This window comes from Octodon degus, unplaced genomic scaffold (assembly GCF_000260255.1).
Source record: "Octodon degus isolate 3935 unplaced genomic scaffold, OctDeg1.0 scaffold00100, whole genome shotgun sequence".
Classification (NCBI taxonomy): Eukaryota; Metazoa; Chordata; class Mammalia; order Rodentia; family Octodontidae; genus Octodon; species Octodon degus.
Window position 1 is genome coordinate 8,478,376 of NW_004524676.1, and position 16,848 is coordinate 8,495,223.

Genomic DNA, 16,848 nt, shown 5'->3' on the forward strand with positions numbered 1-16,848 from the left:
TTTTTTTGTTTTTTGGTACTGGGAACCACTCAGGACCTCGCATTTGGCAGGCAGGCACTGTGCTGTTTCCAGCCCTTAACATTTAATAGAAATTATGTACAATAAATTTTCACCGTATTTTACATACAATAGCCTACCGCCAAAATGTACATAGCTTAGAAGACAGTTATTTAAGGAGGCCCCAGTCCCATGGGATATTTAGAGCTCATCTGGGAAAAGGTTCAGACCAGGTTAAGTGGATGTAATGAAGAAAGGCTAAGATGCAGGCCTCTGAGTAAAGAATCACATGATGGGACCAATATTTCAAAGGCACCATTCTTAAACACAGGCCCCCACCTAGCCATCTATGTGGATTCCTGCCCACAACTTAGGAAGTAGCATTCCAAAGAGGTCTTTCCCATCAGGTAAAGTCCCAAATATTCACTGAATCCCAGAGATAGGGATATCTCTCCTCCTGGCCCAGAGTGGGAGGACCCCACAACTTGCACACAATTGACCCATTTTCCCCAATTTTAGCTTTTATTTAACTACAACTCCAACCCAGAAGGAAAACAAGGCAAAGTTGCCCCATTTGCAAAAAAGATGATCAAACATACTTCTTTGAGGAATGGAATTTCAAATCGACCAAGCCAAATAGTTCCTAGAATAAACCATCAACTGACAGAAGTAGACTCTGACTTCCCATTCGCAGGAGCAAGTCCACTTTGAGGCAGTGATGCACAGACTTTCTCAGAATTTCGAGATCCCTGGGGTCTGCACCCATCTCCAGCCATCGGCATCTGGCCCTGTGAAAAGTAATGAACACATAGTATGAAACTGACTGTGGTCTGAAGCATGAATCTGACTTACCAAAGCCCTTATCAAGATAGCAACAAGAACAAGACAACAGAAATAAGATAACCATTTCTCCCAGTACCTAGCTCTGCTATCCCTCAAGTCAGAAGTCACTACTTATATCTTTCATGAGTCTCTCCCAGTGGGAGAAAACAGTGTGGGTTGTTTCTTCCAGATGAAACAGTCATTCTCCACAGAGATTCCAGAGATGCCAACAAACCACAGGAAGCCATTCGTGTAGGCCTCTGCTTGAAACCAACAGCTACAGCATAACTGCTAGTCTTCAGTCAGGGCCATAAGTGTTCCACTCACATTACAGATCCTTGTTCTACAAGGACAATCGCAGTGAAGTATTGCTAAAAAGTACAATTTACCTAGTGTCCTGGTCTCAAACTCTCACTTACATATATCCTATGCTAAGATGAGTACAGGACATGAGGCGGTGTAAGGCCCATCTGGAGAACTGGAGGAGGACATTCTGAAACAAAAAAGGTCCACCACCAGAAATGTAAAACTAATCCCTCGGGGCCAGGGAGATAGCTAAGCAGTCTAAGTACCTGCCTGGCAAGCACAAAGACCTGGGTTTGGTCCCCGGTACCACATGTCACCTTGGGTGGTACAAAAAGAACCCCAGGAGCACACACTGTTAAGAGTGCACCCTACCACTGTGCTACACCCCTTGCTTTAAAAGGGCATTTAAAAAAATATATATTTTTCTTACACGGTACTGTGCCAAAGCCAGCTCGGGTGTCTTCGTTTCTACGTGTGATACCACCCCACTCCCTGGAGTACAGGCCAGCCAGAACACCCTCTTCTTCCTTCCTAAGAGAAGGAAGCCTATACTTGCCAATATATCCACTGAGCCTTCAGCACTTTCTTTGACTGAATGATCTTCAAGGGTTAGAGAAGGATCAAAAAGCAAGGGTGAAGGAGGGCATTGCATTCCATCACCTACAACATCCAAGTCCTGTGAAAGAAAAAGAAAAGTCTTATCAGTAACACAAAAGGACTTAAGCAAATGCTGGCATGTTTCTTAGCAAACCTCACAGTTATTCTCAGGTCTCTCCTTCACTCTTTACCTCCTGGAACATTGAAAAACGAAACAAAATCCAAAAGCCCCAAAAACTTTTCCATGCCACTGATTATAAAGCAGAGACAAGCTGGGAGTAGGTATAATGACATAAATGTGAAGGCCAACACACAGAAGAGGAGGCTGAGGCAGGAGATCACCATGAGTTCAAAGTTAGCCTAAAATAACTAGCAAGAACCTGTCTCAAATTTTATTTTTAAAATAAAAATAATGCAGGGAGGGGTTATTTTTTTTAAAAAAGAAATGTCATGTACATGTACAAACTTCCCATAATGAATGTAATCATTATATATTACAAACTGGTACCAATTTTTAAAGTTTAAGAAAAATTTTAAGGGGGGGAGGAGACAAAAGCAGAGACCAAGGGGCCGGGGAGATGGCTCTATAGAATAAGCTCTTGTCTGGCAAGTGCAAGGGTCTGAGTTTAATCCCTGGTTCCACCAAAAAAAAAAAAAAAAAAGACAAAAGCAGAGACCAGCAGAGTGGCTTTAAAAAAGCAAATTCCCAGAAAAAGCCATTAAAAATACAATACTGGTTACCAGTACCACATAAAAAAAGTATATACATACATAAAAACTCACACATATATACACTTTTCTACCGTAAGTGAAGTAATGAAAATCGAAGGCTTGGCAAGTCTACGTGAAGGACACTACTACTTTGGGGTTTTTTTTAATTTCTGAAACAAGACTTTGCTATGTTGTTCAAACTGGTCAACTCCTGAATTCAAGTGATCCTCATGCCTCAGACTCCCAAGTAGCAGGGCTCACAGGCATACTATTATCAGATTTTTTAATAAAGAAGAACAAAATAAAACCAACTTATTCTCAATAGCACTTTGTCTTCTTCAGTTATTACCCTGTCCTGGTATATTTTTCTTAAGAAAGGGATTGCAGGGCATGGTGGTGCATCCCTGTAAACTCCGCACTCTGGGGGCTGAGGCAGAAGGATCACTGGGAGTTCAAGACCAGCCTAGGCAACGAAGTGAGCTCAAGGCCAGACTGAACTGCATAGCGAGACTCTGTTTCAAAAAGACAAAAAAATAAAAGAGAATCTTGAGGGAACTGTGCTGTGCTGTCTGGGCCGTACTGGGAATGAACTTAAGATCTTGCACTAACTGCGTGCCCAGCCCTTTTCTGAAGAGCTAGGGTCTTGTGAGGTTGCTAAATTTGTCTAGGCTGGGATCCCACTTCATGGCCCTCCTGTCCTAGCCTCCTAGAGCACTCACACTACAAGTACACACCACACAGGGAAGCAGAGGAGCAAGTCCTTACAATGCAGTGGTGCACACGTACAAGGTGAGAAAGTGAAGCGCTCTGGGAATTCACTGCCACTCTATCAGTTCACACACACACACATGCACTATCACACATGCACACATACACACAATCAACACATCAAAAACTAAAACAGCTATCCACAGCCAAGTATAGAGGTCTGTCTTAGAGGATACACTAACTTGAAAATGAGAAGCATTACCATAGGACCAAGTTTACACTGTTAAGAGCTGATTTCAACCAGTGTGGTGGCGCCAACCTGTAATGCCAACACTCAGGTGGGTGAGGCAGGAGGATCACCACAAATTTAAGGCCAGCCTGAGCTACATAATGAGTTCAAGACCAGAGCAAGACCCAGTCTCCAAAAAAAAAATTTCTAAAGAAATCAAAATTCATTTCAAGTTCTAAGATATCACTCATCTTATGGATCAGTACGGACTCTTAAGTTCTACCTAATCCAACAATCATCTTGACTTTCCAACTTCCCTTACCTTATAATTTCCCTTCTGACGCCCTCAAAATAAGAAATTTATACCAGCAGAAACCTACAGGTGATTTTAGAAGTATCAATATGGAAGAATTTTGTTTTTTCATTAAAATTTAAGTAGTTATGTTAAAACATAAGCCCACTCTTAAGTATACACAGAGGGAATCAAAAACATGTTCCCTATAAATTCAATGTTGTAACAGAGTATTTCTTAATGGGCAAAGAGGAAACAGCTCAAATAGCACTAGCACCAACTGGATTTTCAAAGTACAATCCAAAGGCTCTGTGTAGTCACAGAGAGTGGCTTGCTCATCATGCACAAGGCCCGTGTTCAAGAGGACAAAAGAATACACCAAGGCAGTAATTCAGCCACAAGAAGGACGAAGTATTAAGACACACTACAACACAGATGAACCTTAAAAGCGTTATGCAAATTGAGAAAAGCCAAAAAAAGCAAAATTTATGGACAAAAAGTATTTAGTAGTTAACATGCTCAGGAAGCGAAGGGGAAAATGAGAATGACTGCTAACTACTGGCTTTCTAGGGGGATAAAAACATCCTGAAATTATGAATGCTGGATGATATTTGCCTCATTGTGGGAAAAAAAAAAAAATGACTGAATTATTTACTAGGCAAAGGGTAAAATACAGGCCATATGGCTGGGCATGGTGGTGCACACCTGTAATCCCAGCACTGAAGAGGTAGGAACAGCATTGGGAGTCTGAGGCCAGCCTTGGATATAAAGTGAGCTCAAGACCAGCCTGAACTGCATAGTGAGACCCTGACTCAAAAAAAAAAAAAAAAAAAAAAAAAAAAAAGCTGTATGAATTATGGGCAAAAAAAATTAGAAGGTAGGCCAGAAAATCTCTATACGAGCATGCTAACATACAAACACAACCACACATATGAATCACTTCAAAAGTGCTATCAATTCTGACCACAGAAGACTATTCTCACCATGAATAGCGGCCTTGTCTCAAGGGCCAATCAGAGCAGAGCTTCTCTAACTTACATCACTGAACTCCAGTGGTAAACTCTCAGTGGGCTGGAGCTCAGCAGCACTCCAGTACAGATCCATGGGGCCGGCTTCCAGGCCGTCTGGCACAGACAGTACCTGCTCGGGCTTATACATCTGAGGAGGCAGCTGGAAATGCAGTGGGCAGCACGGATCCTCAGAAAGGCTTACAGGGACGGCCTTGTTGCAGGGAACCTCTTCAGATCCCTGGCAGCATTTGAAGAGAACTTGATTCGTATCCTGACAAATATCTGTAGAAAAATGGTCAAGGGAAATAAAACAGGCTCTATGGGAGGGCACAAAATACAAGAGGTGCCTCCACACAAACTAAAAGTATACAACAAGTACAACTACATTTCACAGAGAAAATGCACTTAGCAGTTTTTAAGTTACTTCTCAGAAATAGACTGAAACAGGGTCCCACTTTGTAGTGCAGACTAGCCATGAACTCAGTGATCCTCCTGCCTCAGCCTCCTGAATGCTGAGATTACAGGTATATGCCACCACACCTGGCAATTCTCAAAATGTGAAGTGTCATTTCCAAGCATCTAAGTCTGGCTCTATCAGTAATTTAAAACTAATTCTTTGGGGCTGGGGAGATAGTTCAGTGGTCTAAGTGCCTGCCTGGCAACCACAAAGACCCAGGTTCTATCCCTAGTACTACATGCCGTGCCAGCCCCGGAAACCTGGGCTCACTGTGCCAGTCACCCAAACTGGTCATGCACATCTGGTGGTGCACATCTGTAATCCCAGCCTAGAGAGGCTAAGACAGGAAGATCACTACGAGTCCGAGCTTCAAATCCGAGCTGCATAGCTAGATCCTGTACCAAATAAATAAATAAAAACTAAATTAAAAGATAAAAACTAAGGGCAGGGGCTGGTGAGATGGTTCAGTGGTCTAAAGCACCTACTTAGAACAAGCTAAGCAAAAGCACAGGGACCACGGTTCAATCCCCAGCACCACATGCCAGCCAGCCCCGCCCCCTGGTGGGCCGAGCTGGCCACACACACACATAAATAAATAAATATTAAAAAAAAAAAAAACAAACAAACTAAGGGCAGGCCAAAAAGCTAACAGATTAAAGCACCTGCAAGCTGGAGCCAGGGGTTCAATCCCCAGGCCTGCCATGCTGTGCCCCACCCCTGGGGCACGCTGAGACTGGGTTTGGTGGCTCACACCTGTAATCCCAGCTCTTGGGAGGCTATAAGCAGGCGGATCACTGTGAGTCTGATCTAGCAGTGAGGCCCTGAACACCCCGTAGACGCTTCTCTAAAATATAAAAAATAAATAAAAACTAAAAGCTCGGGGAGGTGAATGAGAAATTAAAAAATGAACACATAATCTCTATGGATCAACTCCCCACAATGAATACACTCATTATGTATTACAAACACATACTATCAAGTTTGTTTTTGCTTTGTTTTGTTTTTTGGCAGAACCAGGGACTGAACTCAGGCCCTTGCGCACTTAATTCTATTGAGCCATCTCCCCAGCCCCCATACTATTAAGTTTTAATTAAAAAGAAAACAACAGCCAGGCGTGGTGATACATGCCTATAATCCCAGCATTCCAGGAGGCTAAGGCAGGAGGATCACTGAGAACAGCCTGTGCTACACAGTGAGCTCAAATCCAGCCTAAACTGCACAGCGAGACCCTGTCTCAAAAAAATCCAAAAATAAATAAAAGAAAAAATATAAAACTGATCCTCAACATGCTTTTCCTGTTTTCCCTATGACAATGCTAAACAAATAGCAATACCAATTTTAGGAAAAAACATACATGTACTCAGAAAAAACACATGATATGGGATGGGGATGGAGCTCCGCAGCACAGCGCCTGTACGGCAAGCATGAGGCCGAGTTAATCCCTAGCACAAAAAAAAAAAAATTAGAAAAACCCACAAATAGCATGCAGAAGCCTGCCTAAACTTGCAAAAACTTCTTAGACCCTGTTTTTATAACATGACAAATCCCTCTAAAGAAGCACAGCTCTGAGAAAAATAGAAAGTGATATTCACTAAGTATAATACCTTGACAAGAAATAAAGTTTTGATGTTTTTTTTTTTCCAAGAGGATGGTAGTACAGGAAAAGTCTTGTCTTCCTTATGAGGACCCATGGAAAACAATGGCTCCTACTCATTAGTAGAAACAGAAAAAGTACATTTCCAACTAGGCCAACCAGCTCAGCAGGATGAACAAAATTGTACCTCATAGCACGTATTTGATTAGGTCAAATTTCTTTTTCTTTTAGAACAAATTTCTAGTTTAAGTTACTCTAGCCTCTCACAGTGCTGCAACCACAGACACAAGCCAGCTCCACCTACCTTGGAAACTACCTGGTTATGCTGCTGTGATAAACAAGTGTTATTTTAAATCTGACCACATTTATAAACTAAAAATACAATTTTCTTTAAACAAATTATTCTAGGATTATGAAGACATGATGGATATCTTTTTTTTGAGGCAAGGTCTTGCTATGTAATCCAGGCTAGCTTTGAACTCACTATGTCTGGCCTCAAACTTTAAAGTGGCCCTCCTGTCTCAGCCTCCCACACCTGGGATTACTGGTGGGTGCCACCACACCAATTATAATTGCTGAGATCTAAAACATTATCACAGCACTAAGGAAGCTGAAGCAGGAGATCACTGTGAGTTCAAGGCCAGCCTGGGCTACAAAGTAAGTCCAAAGTCAGTCTGAGGGGCCGGGGAGATGGCGCAGTAGAATAAGCGCTTCCTTGGCAAGGGCAAGGGCCTGAGTACAATTCCCAGTTCCGGGAAGAAAAAAAAAAAAAAAGTCAGCCTAACTTAGTAAAACCTTACCTCAAAAAGAAAAAAAGGCTGGGAACATAGCTCAGCAGTGCAGCACCTGCCTGGCAAGTGCAAGGCCCTGAGTTCAATTCTCAGTATCCAGCCCCCAAAAGAACTGAAAAAGGGAGAAGGGAAAAAAAGATCTGTAAGAACAGTGAGCAACACCAGTATCCTCCATCTGCTGTCAGTACATCCGACCTCCCGAGTTAAGAAAGGACAACCACAACTTTCTCCACACATCACCCAAATGAAGAGAAAGGGTCTCAGCCATGGAATAAGAACTAGTTATAGATGATACAGGGGAAATACTTACTGAGTTATCAAGATATATGCCAGAAAAAAAAAAAATCTATCTATCTATCTATCTATCTATCTATGCTGAACGTTAATGTGATAATCTGACATATTTAAAAAACAATAAATAATGTGCTTAAGAATCTCAATACTGTTTTGACTGTCAATATTTATAACTTTAAGCAATTAAGTTACATGTTCCAAACAGAACTTTTTTCATGGATCTTCACAGACTTCTAGGGGGCCTGCCCTTAGCTCAGCTATTTAAGCGCCTGCTCATGCAAAGGCAGTCAGGAGCAAGATACTGTGGTTGGATCCCCAGCTCCACCTGCCTTACCAGACCTGCCCTTCACGCAGCCTGAGCCACCCAAATAAATGAATAAATAATCAAAAAACTAAATAAATTAATTAATTTTTTTTTTTTAAAGGGACTTCTACCAAAGTCTCTTATTCAGTATCAGGAGAGCCTAAAAAAAAAAAATCCTCCCCATCCTCTTCCACCCTTTTCCTTCACATGGGGACAGAAGGGACAAAAAGAGAATAGCTAACTGACAACTACAGTCTGGGTCCTTCACTTTCAGTCCAGGGCTGTCTCTGTGAGACCAGAGTAAAGGGTGAAACAGGTCACCAGGGCAGGCAGGTCTCTCTTTGGGTAAGAACTTAAGGAAGAGTAAGTGGCGTAGGCAGCCATGGAATAAAAAGAACAGAAAGGTAAATGATTCCCTTCACTTCTTAAATACATGTGCTTCTGAAAATATACTGTATTACACTGAGTACAGCACTTTTTTTTTTTTTGCAGTACCAGGGATTGAACTCAGGACCTTGAGCTTGCCAGGCAAGTGCTTATTCTACTGAGCTATCTCCCCGGCCCTGAGTACAGCATTTTAATACCTAAATCAAAAAAAAAAAGAAATACTTCAAAGTCCTTAGTACCTATGAACAGATGATTTTTAATTTCAGCTCAAATAGAAAGTATAGTGTGGGGGGGTGAAGGTATTATACCCTTACCATGCAAAAACATGTCACATTCCCAGTACTGAGCTCCAGAGTTAAATATAATCTACAAAAGCCCACATCCAAAAAAAAGCTCACATCCCATTTTTGTCATATTCTTGTCATCCACGTATATTCAAATATTTAATAACTAAAAGCGCCCCAAAATTATCTGCCAAAATTTACTTCAGTATTTTGTTTCTAAACCTTTTTTTGGCTGAGACAGGCTTCTGCTATGTAGTTCAGGCTGGCCTTGAGCTCACCATGTAGCCCATGATGGCCTCAAACACATGGATCCTCCAGCCTCAGCCTGAGCGGGCGCGACAGGTGTGCACGACCACGCCCGGCTCTATCTCTAAACGCTGCCTTTATTTAGAATATTAAAAATATTGGTCCGCATTTCATAATCTCCTTGAAATAAGAAATCACCTTACAAAGAATACATTTTAGAACTGTTTTGTAACTGATTCATATACTTCTCTCTAGATTCCTTAAACCTGTTAAAATTTTGGTGTTGTAGGGGCTGGCCCTAGCTCAGGCCTTTACGTGGCTGCTTCCACAAAGCTGTGCGCCTCAGCTTGCTGGAGTTCGAACCTCACACCTCTCCCGCTGGCCAAAAGTGCCCTGAAGGCATTCGAGGAATAAAATTTTGGTGTTGTAACTCTATTAAAAAAAAAAAAAAAAAATCACTGGGCTTTCTCTGCCACACAGAAGGACAGGAAGCTGCTGCTGCGCCCGGCCTCCCGCTAGCAGCATGGTCAGTGCACTAAACGGTATTCTAAACTGCAAACTGTCTCCAAAAATGCTCTCTTCAACAATCTCACCGTTAGCCAGGCATGCTGGCACACACCTATAATCCCGGCACCCGGAGGCTGAAGCGGGATGACTGCTGGGAGCTCGAGGTCAGCCTGGGCTACAAAGTGAATTCAAGGCAAGGCTGTTTCAAGAAGACAAAAAAAAACTTTTTCTTTAACAGAAACAGAACCTTGATTTTCTTTTTAACCTTGATCTTTTTCAAGTAAAATAATTATTTTTAATTAATTTTTTATTGCTTTTTAGTTTTTTGAGATCAAGTCTCACTGAACTATGTAGCTCAGGCTGGCCTGAAAATCTGAGCAATCCTCCTGCCTCAGCCTCCCAAGTCAAGTGTTGAGATTACACGTGTGCACCACCACCCCCAGCTGAAGACCTTGGTCTTTTGATAGGAAAACACTATTTTCAGTTCAGTATATTAAATAGTTTAGCAATTTATTAATTGTTGTGACAAATATCTAAGAAAGGATTACTCTTACCACATAAAATGCTTACAAACTCTGAAAATAAATACTATCTGTGGACAAATAAGAGAGAAGTGGAAGACAGTTGAAAAGTGTGTATCTCACTAAATAAGGAAACAATTTTAATCTAGTTTTGATGTTCATACCTGTCTTTTTTTTGTCAGCAGAACCGGGAATTGAACTCAGGCCCTCGCACTTGCTAGGCAAGTGCTTACTCTACTGAGCTGTATCCCCAGCCCCTCTCTTTTGTCTTTTTGAGACAGGTTCTCACTATGCAGTTCAGGTTGGCCTTGAGCTCACTCTGGAGCCCAAGCCGGCCTCTACCTCCCAAAGATCCTCCTGCCTCAGCCTCCTGAGAGCTGGGATTACAGGCGTATGTCACCAATAATCTAAAATTGTATGAATTTTAAATAAATGTAAAACTACAAAAATTATTTTAGAGGTCTCATTGTGCAGTTCAGGTGACCTTCAGGTCACTACACAGCCCAGCCTGGTCCCAAACTTGCAGCAATCCTCCTTTTTTGGGGTATTTTGGCTTTGTTTTGTTTTCTGAGACACATCCCACTATATAGCAGAGGCTACCCTGAAACTCACAGTAATCCTCCTGCCCCAACCTCCCAAGCGCTGTGATCATCAACCTGTATCACCACTCTTGGCTTAAAATTTTGTTACTTGTTTCTTTCTAATGAATTGGCCATTACATGTCTAAAGTTCTGAAATGGCCAACAGACCATAGAAAGACACCACTTTAGGCTCCTGCTTGAAGCCAACAGCTTCAGAAAGCTGCCGGCCTTGATTCAGGGCCACAGAAAACCAAGACCTTCACTGACGCACACAGCAGACTCACACTGGCCCTTGTGTAATCAGCAAACAGCCTGAACCGGAGGCTTAAAAAAGATACGGGTAAGGCAGTGTCTGGTCATTGGAAGAGACTGACTGGAACAGCGCACGTCACCCACAAAGGCCGAGCACCTCTGACTGGACCGCGTGCTGTGAGCCTAAAATGGAGAGAACAGACAAGACAAAAGCACATGCAGCCACCTGGAGTGAGAACACTAGGGTATATACAGAAAGACATATAAGCCAGAGAAAGATTAACATTTAACATCAATATTATACAAAAGAAAATTTGAAGCCTCACATAGGAGGAGCCAACTTTCACCCCCACTATACCTCTCCCTATACTCAAGTGCACGACTGTAGTACTGTCCTCGCCTAAGACTTCAGCTGCCTTTAGTCAATCTTGATCTAAAAATATTAAATGGAAACCTACAGGTATAGTGCTGGGGACACAGCCTGGCAGCACTGTTTGCCTGGCAAGTGAGAGAGAGGCCACTGGTTCGAATCCTGGTACCCAAAAGAATTAATCAATTTTAAGCAACTTTCATTACTTTATATTGTCGGAATCATCCTATTTTATAATTACTGCTATGTAAACACTGTAAAATTTATAAACTACTATACATAAAAAATTATAAAATTAAGCTGTCAGGTTTATATAAGAAATGAACAAAATATTTTTTTTTTGGTGTAACCGGGGATTGAACTCAGGCCCTGCGCTTATTCTACTGAGCTATCTCCCCAGCCCCCAAAATGAACAAAATAAACAGCAAATGTTTAAATTTTTAAAATTTGCAACAAAGGTAATCACTATGTACTGTAAATATACACTAATAATTTCCTATTATTATAGTAAAGAATATATTTCCATTTATTCAAAATACTCCTCTTGCTTAGAACACACGTATCCCATTATGATTTTTTTTTTTTTTTTAACTGAGAAAAAAACTATATATTTAGAATTAGCCAGCTGGATTCAATTGAGATGCTCCCAATCTTGCTGGCAACATCCAATGCATCACAATCAGGAGCCAGCTGAGGATATGCCTCCTTCCCTCCCTCAGGCCTGATCAGGGCATCAACCTTGGCAACACCGATGTCATGGAGCTTCTTCACAACCTGTTTGATCTGGTGCTTACTGGCTTTGACATTCACAGTGAACACGAGTGTTGCTGTTCTCGATCTTTCTCATAGCTGCCTGTGGTCAGGGGGAACTTGATAACGGCATAGTGGTCAAGCTTGTTTCTCCTGGGGGCGCTTTTCCAAGGGTATATGGGCTGCCTCCAGAGCTGCAGTGTCTTGGGACAGCAGAAGGTGGGCGATGATCACATATTCTTCTTCTTGTGGCTGTGGGTGCCTTTCAGCATGGCCTTCTTGGCCTTCAAAGCTTTTGCTTTGGCGCCAGCTTTGGGGAGGGCAGGAGCCTTCTGCCCTTCCTTCTTTGCCTTCGGTGCCATCTTGGTAAAAAGCTCTTGCCTCTTTTTTTTTTTTTGGTATAAGGTCTCACTATGCAGTTGACTCACAGCAATCTTCCTGCCTCAGCCTCATCAGTGCTGAGCCAACAGGCTTGCGCCACCATGCCTCATTTTGGAAACAGCAGGGCATGCAGTACTGGGGATTGAACTTGGGACCTTGTACTCACCAGGAAGGCACTTATGCCACGGAGCTATCTCCCCAGCCCTCTTGCTTCTTTCTGAAGCAGTTCTACAAGTCGTCTTTTCTGTCTGAGTGATTAAAAACTGGGTGAATTCAGCTGTACCTTCCACGGGAAAAGCAGGCTCATAGTAATAACAGTATTTGGTCTTTTTTTTTTTTTTTTTAATTTTATTTATTTGCGTGTGTGTGTCCAGCTCAGCCCACCAGGGGGCTGGCTGGCTGGCCTGTGGTGCTGGGGAATTGAACCGCGGTCCCTGTGCTTTGCTAAGCTTGTTCTAAGTAGGTGCTTTAGACCACTGAGCCATCTCACCAGCCCCAGTATTTGGTGTCTTTATCCACTTTTTTTTTTTTGTATTTTAGGGAAGAGTCTACAGGGTGTTCAGGGTCTCACTACTAGATCAGACTCATAGAAATCCACCTGTTTAGAGCCTCCCAAGAGCTGGGATTACAGATGTGCGCCACCACGCCCAGTCTCAATTGCTCAGTGTGCCCCAGGGGCAGGGCTGGCACAGCAGGCCCCGGGATCCAACCCCCAGCCCCTATAACTGCTTGCAGGCACTTTAATCTGCTGTGCTATTTGGCCAGGCCTTTATCTACTTTATTCACTAGCTCTGAAGGCTTGTGACATGTAGGTTCTTCCCCAAAGTCAAAATGACTGTGAAAAGCAAGCACTATGATTCAATCCAGGCCATCCAGTAAACTGTAACAGCTCAACTGCAGAGATGAGAGTTCTACAGCTGCTTCAGAAAGTAGCAGTCATGGGCCGGCAGACAGCTCAGTATACTAAATACTTCCCTGGCAGCGCAAGGGCCTGAGTGCAATCCCTGGTTCCGCCAAAAAAAAAAAAAAAAAAAAAAAAAAAAAAAGGAAAGAAAGTAGCAGTAATGATGGGCTATGTTCAAAGAGAAGGGCATTTTTTTTTTAAGAGTAGGAAAACTTATTGGGCAATAAAAGCTCCTGAGAGACAGGAGGGGTCCTGAATGGGTGGCTGAGGGGAAATATTCTGAGGGGTAGTTAACGGCCACATGTTTTTCAATGTATTATACTTTTGTTAAAAATTAAGACATTCACCATATATTTTGCTCACACCTTGAACACACAGGAAAACTGTACATAGGGTCCAATAATATCTGTAGTTTTGGGCTGAGCTCCACTAGGAGTCCCTTAGAGATAGGGACTACTGGGCAGCTTAACAAAACCCTTTCAAAACCATACCCTTGTGTGGAACTTCAAGATATAATGTAAGGGGCCAGGGAGACAGCTCAGTGGAATCAGCGCTTCCCTGGCAGTGAAGGGCCTGAGTTCAATCCCCAGTTCCGCCCAAAAAAAAAAAAAAAGACATAAAACAAGACTCTCAAACAATTTAGGCTTAACTTGTACCTTATCTGTTTTTTTCAGTTTTGTTTTTGGGTTGTTATGTTTTTCTTTTTTGGTGGCACCAGTCACTGACCTCAGGATCTGAGCTCTCCCTGCCTCCCCACCTTTTGGTTTTCTGAGACAAGACCTCACATGGTCATTCAAGCTGGCCTTGAACTCACTATGTAGCCCAGGCTGGCCTCAAACTCATGATCCTCTTGCCTCAGCCTTCCTAGGATTACAGGGGTGGGAGCAAGCACAGGCAGCCACGCTCATATCTTAAGTGACAAATACCTGAACCAAAAACCTCAGATACCCATCCCCAAACATAAATTAAATACAAGGCTCAGAGAACTTAAGCTGTCTGTGCAAGAAAGGACTGCTCAGCAGGGAACCAAGAATAAAACATGTTTCCTGACTTACAGCTAACCACTTTTGCTATAGACCCCATAGAGTCAGACTTCAGAGCCAGGCCTGAGTAGTGTTTTAACTATTTACTAATTCTGTGAAAAGATGCCTATATATCCGCTTACCTGCTGGGCAGCACCATCTGTGGCCAGCACTCTGCGTTCCTTCAGTTGCCTGTGCAGCAAGGCTTCTACTCCATAGCGCTGGCGATACCGCCGGAGACATTTTAATCGCTTTAAGTTCTCTCGTTCTTTGGCTAAAAGTCCCTCTGGGCCAGTCAGGAGACTGCTGCCTAGAGATTCATGTTCCACTCTGCGGTTATGTAAGTACCGGCGCTTCTTCTCCTTCAGCAGATGCTGAAGTCGTTTAAACTGATCTATGTACAAAGACTGCAAACGAATTAACTTCTCACGCATGATCAGGGCCACTTCTTCTGCTGTGTAGACACCCGCATGTCTGAAATGAAAAGGTTCACAAAAAAAATGCAGCAAAGCATTAAGAAAACACAAAAATAAAACCCAAGTAGAAAAGCACAACAGACTAAGTGCCTGCCTAGGCAAGCACAGGGACCAGGCATCAATGCCTGACACCACATGCCAACCTGCCCCTCCCAGGCATGCTGAGCCAGCAACTGAGTCCTGTGATGGTGGCGCATGCCTGTAATCCAAGCACTGGGGAGGCTGAAAACAGGATTACTAAGAGTCCAAACTGCATAGTGAGGCACGGTACCAACACACACGCACGCACGCACGCACACAGAATGAGAGAACGAGGATGCACGCAGGGAAGAGACGGTGGGAGGGAGCTGGGCTAAGTGGCTTGTAACCAAAACATGTGAGAGGCTGAGGCAGGAGGATCACCATGAGTTTGAGGCCAGCCTGAAATGCACAGCAAGACCCTCTCAAAAGAAAAAAAAAACCCAACCGAACAAAAAAAAGTAAAGTATTACAGGCATGGTGACACATGCCAGGGTCTCACCATGCAGTTCAGTCTGGGCTTGAGCTCGCTTTATGGTCCAGAATGGCCTGGAACTCATAGCAACCCTCCTGCCTCAGTCTCCCAAGTGCTGGGATTACAGGATTGCATTACCACACCCTGCCAAAATACTTTCTAAACTAATACTTCCTGAATAGCTAACCATATTGAAATTACTCAGTATAAATAATTATTCCACTCAAAAATGTAACGCAGCTGGGTACGATGGCACACCCTTGTGATCACAGCACTCCAGAGACTACGAGGGTGGGACCTGGGGCCAACGGCTTACCAATTAAATTCAAGGCCAGCCTGGACTAAAGAGATACAGCTTGTCTTACCCAGGAAGTTAAATGGGCTGGAGATACAGCTCAGTGTGTGTGAAGCCCTGAGCTCAAATGCAAGTACATTTTTTTTTTTTTTTAATTTGGGGGGGGCAGCTCAGCCCACCAGGGGGCGGGGCTGGCTGGCATGTGGTGCTGGGGGATTGAACCGGGTCCCTGTGCTTTGCTGAGCTTGTTCTAAGTAGGTGCTTCAGACCACTGAACCATGTCACCAGCCCCGCAAGTACATTTTTAAAAAAGCCTATTAAGTCTAAAAATTCACAACCCCTCCAGGTATCTAAAGTACTTCTGCCTAAACCATCAGCCAGAGTGTAAAGGTCACAGAGAAGGGCAGCATCCCCCAGTACGGAAAACAACTACAGGTGTAGTTCAGTGGGAGAGTGGGCTAGACGCGCAACCTCCAGCACTGCAATTAAAAGAAAACAAGAGCTAAGGAAACATGAGACTTTGGAGTAGCAAAGCTTTCTGATCCTGTCTCCAAAGGTGATCACAGATAAGTGAAAATGTCAATCTTAGTAAGATGTAATTAAGGGCTGGCCAGACAGCTCAGCAGACTAAAGTGTCTGCTTAAGCAGAGCAAAGCAGCCAGGGTTCGATCCCCAGCAGTGACAGTCAAGACTGGGCGTGGTGGCACACACCTGTAATCCCAGCACTTGGGAGGCTGAAAACAGGAGAATCACTACAAGTTCGATCTAGGTAGTGAGACCTGTACACCCTATCCTAAATTCGTGAAAAAAAAAAAGACGTAATTAAGATAAATCCTCATGGCTCAGTTCCTCCTTCCTGTCCCCAGAATAAACCCAGACTATCCCCTCAGCCCTCTTTCGGAGCTGGGGTTTTGTTAAGTTGCCCAGACTGGGCGCACACCTGCAGTCCTGCCTCAGCCTGCCAGGGTTCAGCATGAGTGCTGCACTCAGGCTTGTTCCCTCTCAATCATGAAAGCAAAGCCAATTGGTGCGTTTACCTTTCGACTTTTCTTTAAAAACCATAAAGACAGCATTTTCTAAAGTAAGAGGTTGGGCTGGTGAGATGGCTCAGTGGTCTAAAGCACCTACTTAGAACAAGCTTCGCAAAGCACAGGGAACGCGGTTCAATGCCCCAGCACCACATGCCAGCCAGCCCCGCCCCCTGGTGGGCTGAGCTGGCTACACACACAAAAATAAATAAATAAAATTTAAAAAATAAATAAATAAA

General features: G+C 43.3%; 1 protein-coding gene and 2 non-coding genes across 3 annotated transcripts in view; all 3 read right to left on the reverse strand.

Moving 5' to 3' along the window:
* Positions 1-583: 583 nt before the first annotated feature.
* The window catches only part of Kansl2 (KAT8 regulatory NSL complex subunit 2), a 19,332-nt gene continuing 3,067 nt past the window's right edge, over positions 584-16,848 (reverse strand). The window contains exons 3-7 of the mRNA XM_023723594.1: positions 14,461-14,791; positions 10,977-11,073; positions 4,701-4,954; positions 1,682-1,801; positions 584-785 (exon numbers count right to left, since the gene is read on the reverse strand). Coding sequence (XP_023579362.1) covers positions 654-785; positions 1,682-1,801; positions 4,701-4,954; positions 10,977-11,073; positions 14,461-14,791 — 934 coding nt within the window. The 3' untranslated portion in view covers positions 584-653. The remainder of the gene's footprint in view (positions 786-1,681; positions 1,802-4,700; positions 4,955-10,976; positions 11,074-14,460; positions 14,792-16,848) is intronic.
* Positions 995-1,131, reverse strand: LOC111818756. The gene has a single exon (XR_002822670.1). It is a non-coding gene; the product is annotated as a small nucleolar RNA SNORA2/SNORA34 family (small nucleolar RNA).
* On the reverse strand, positions 10,746-10,882 carry LOC111818755. Its single transcript, XR_002822669.1, has one exon. It is a non-coding gene; the product is annotated as a small nucleolar RNA SNORA2/SNORA34 family (small nucleolar RNA).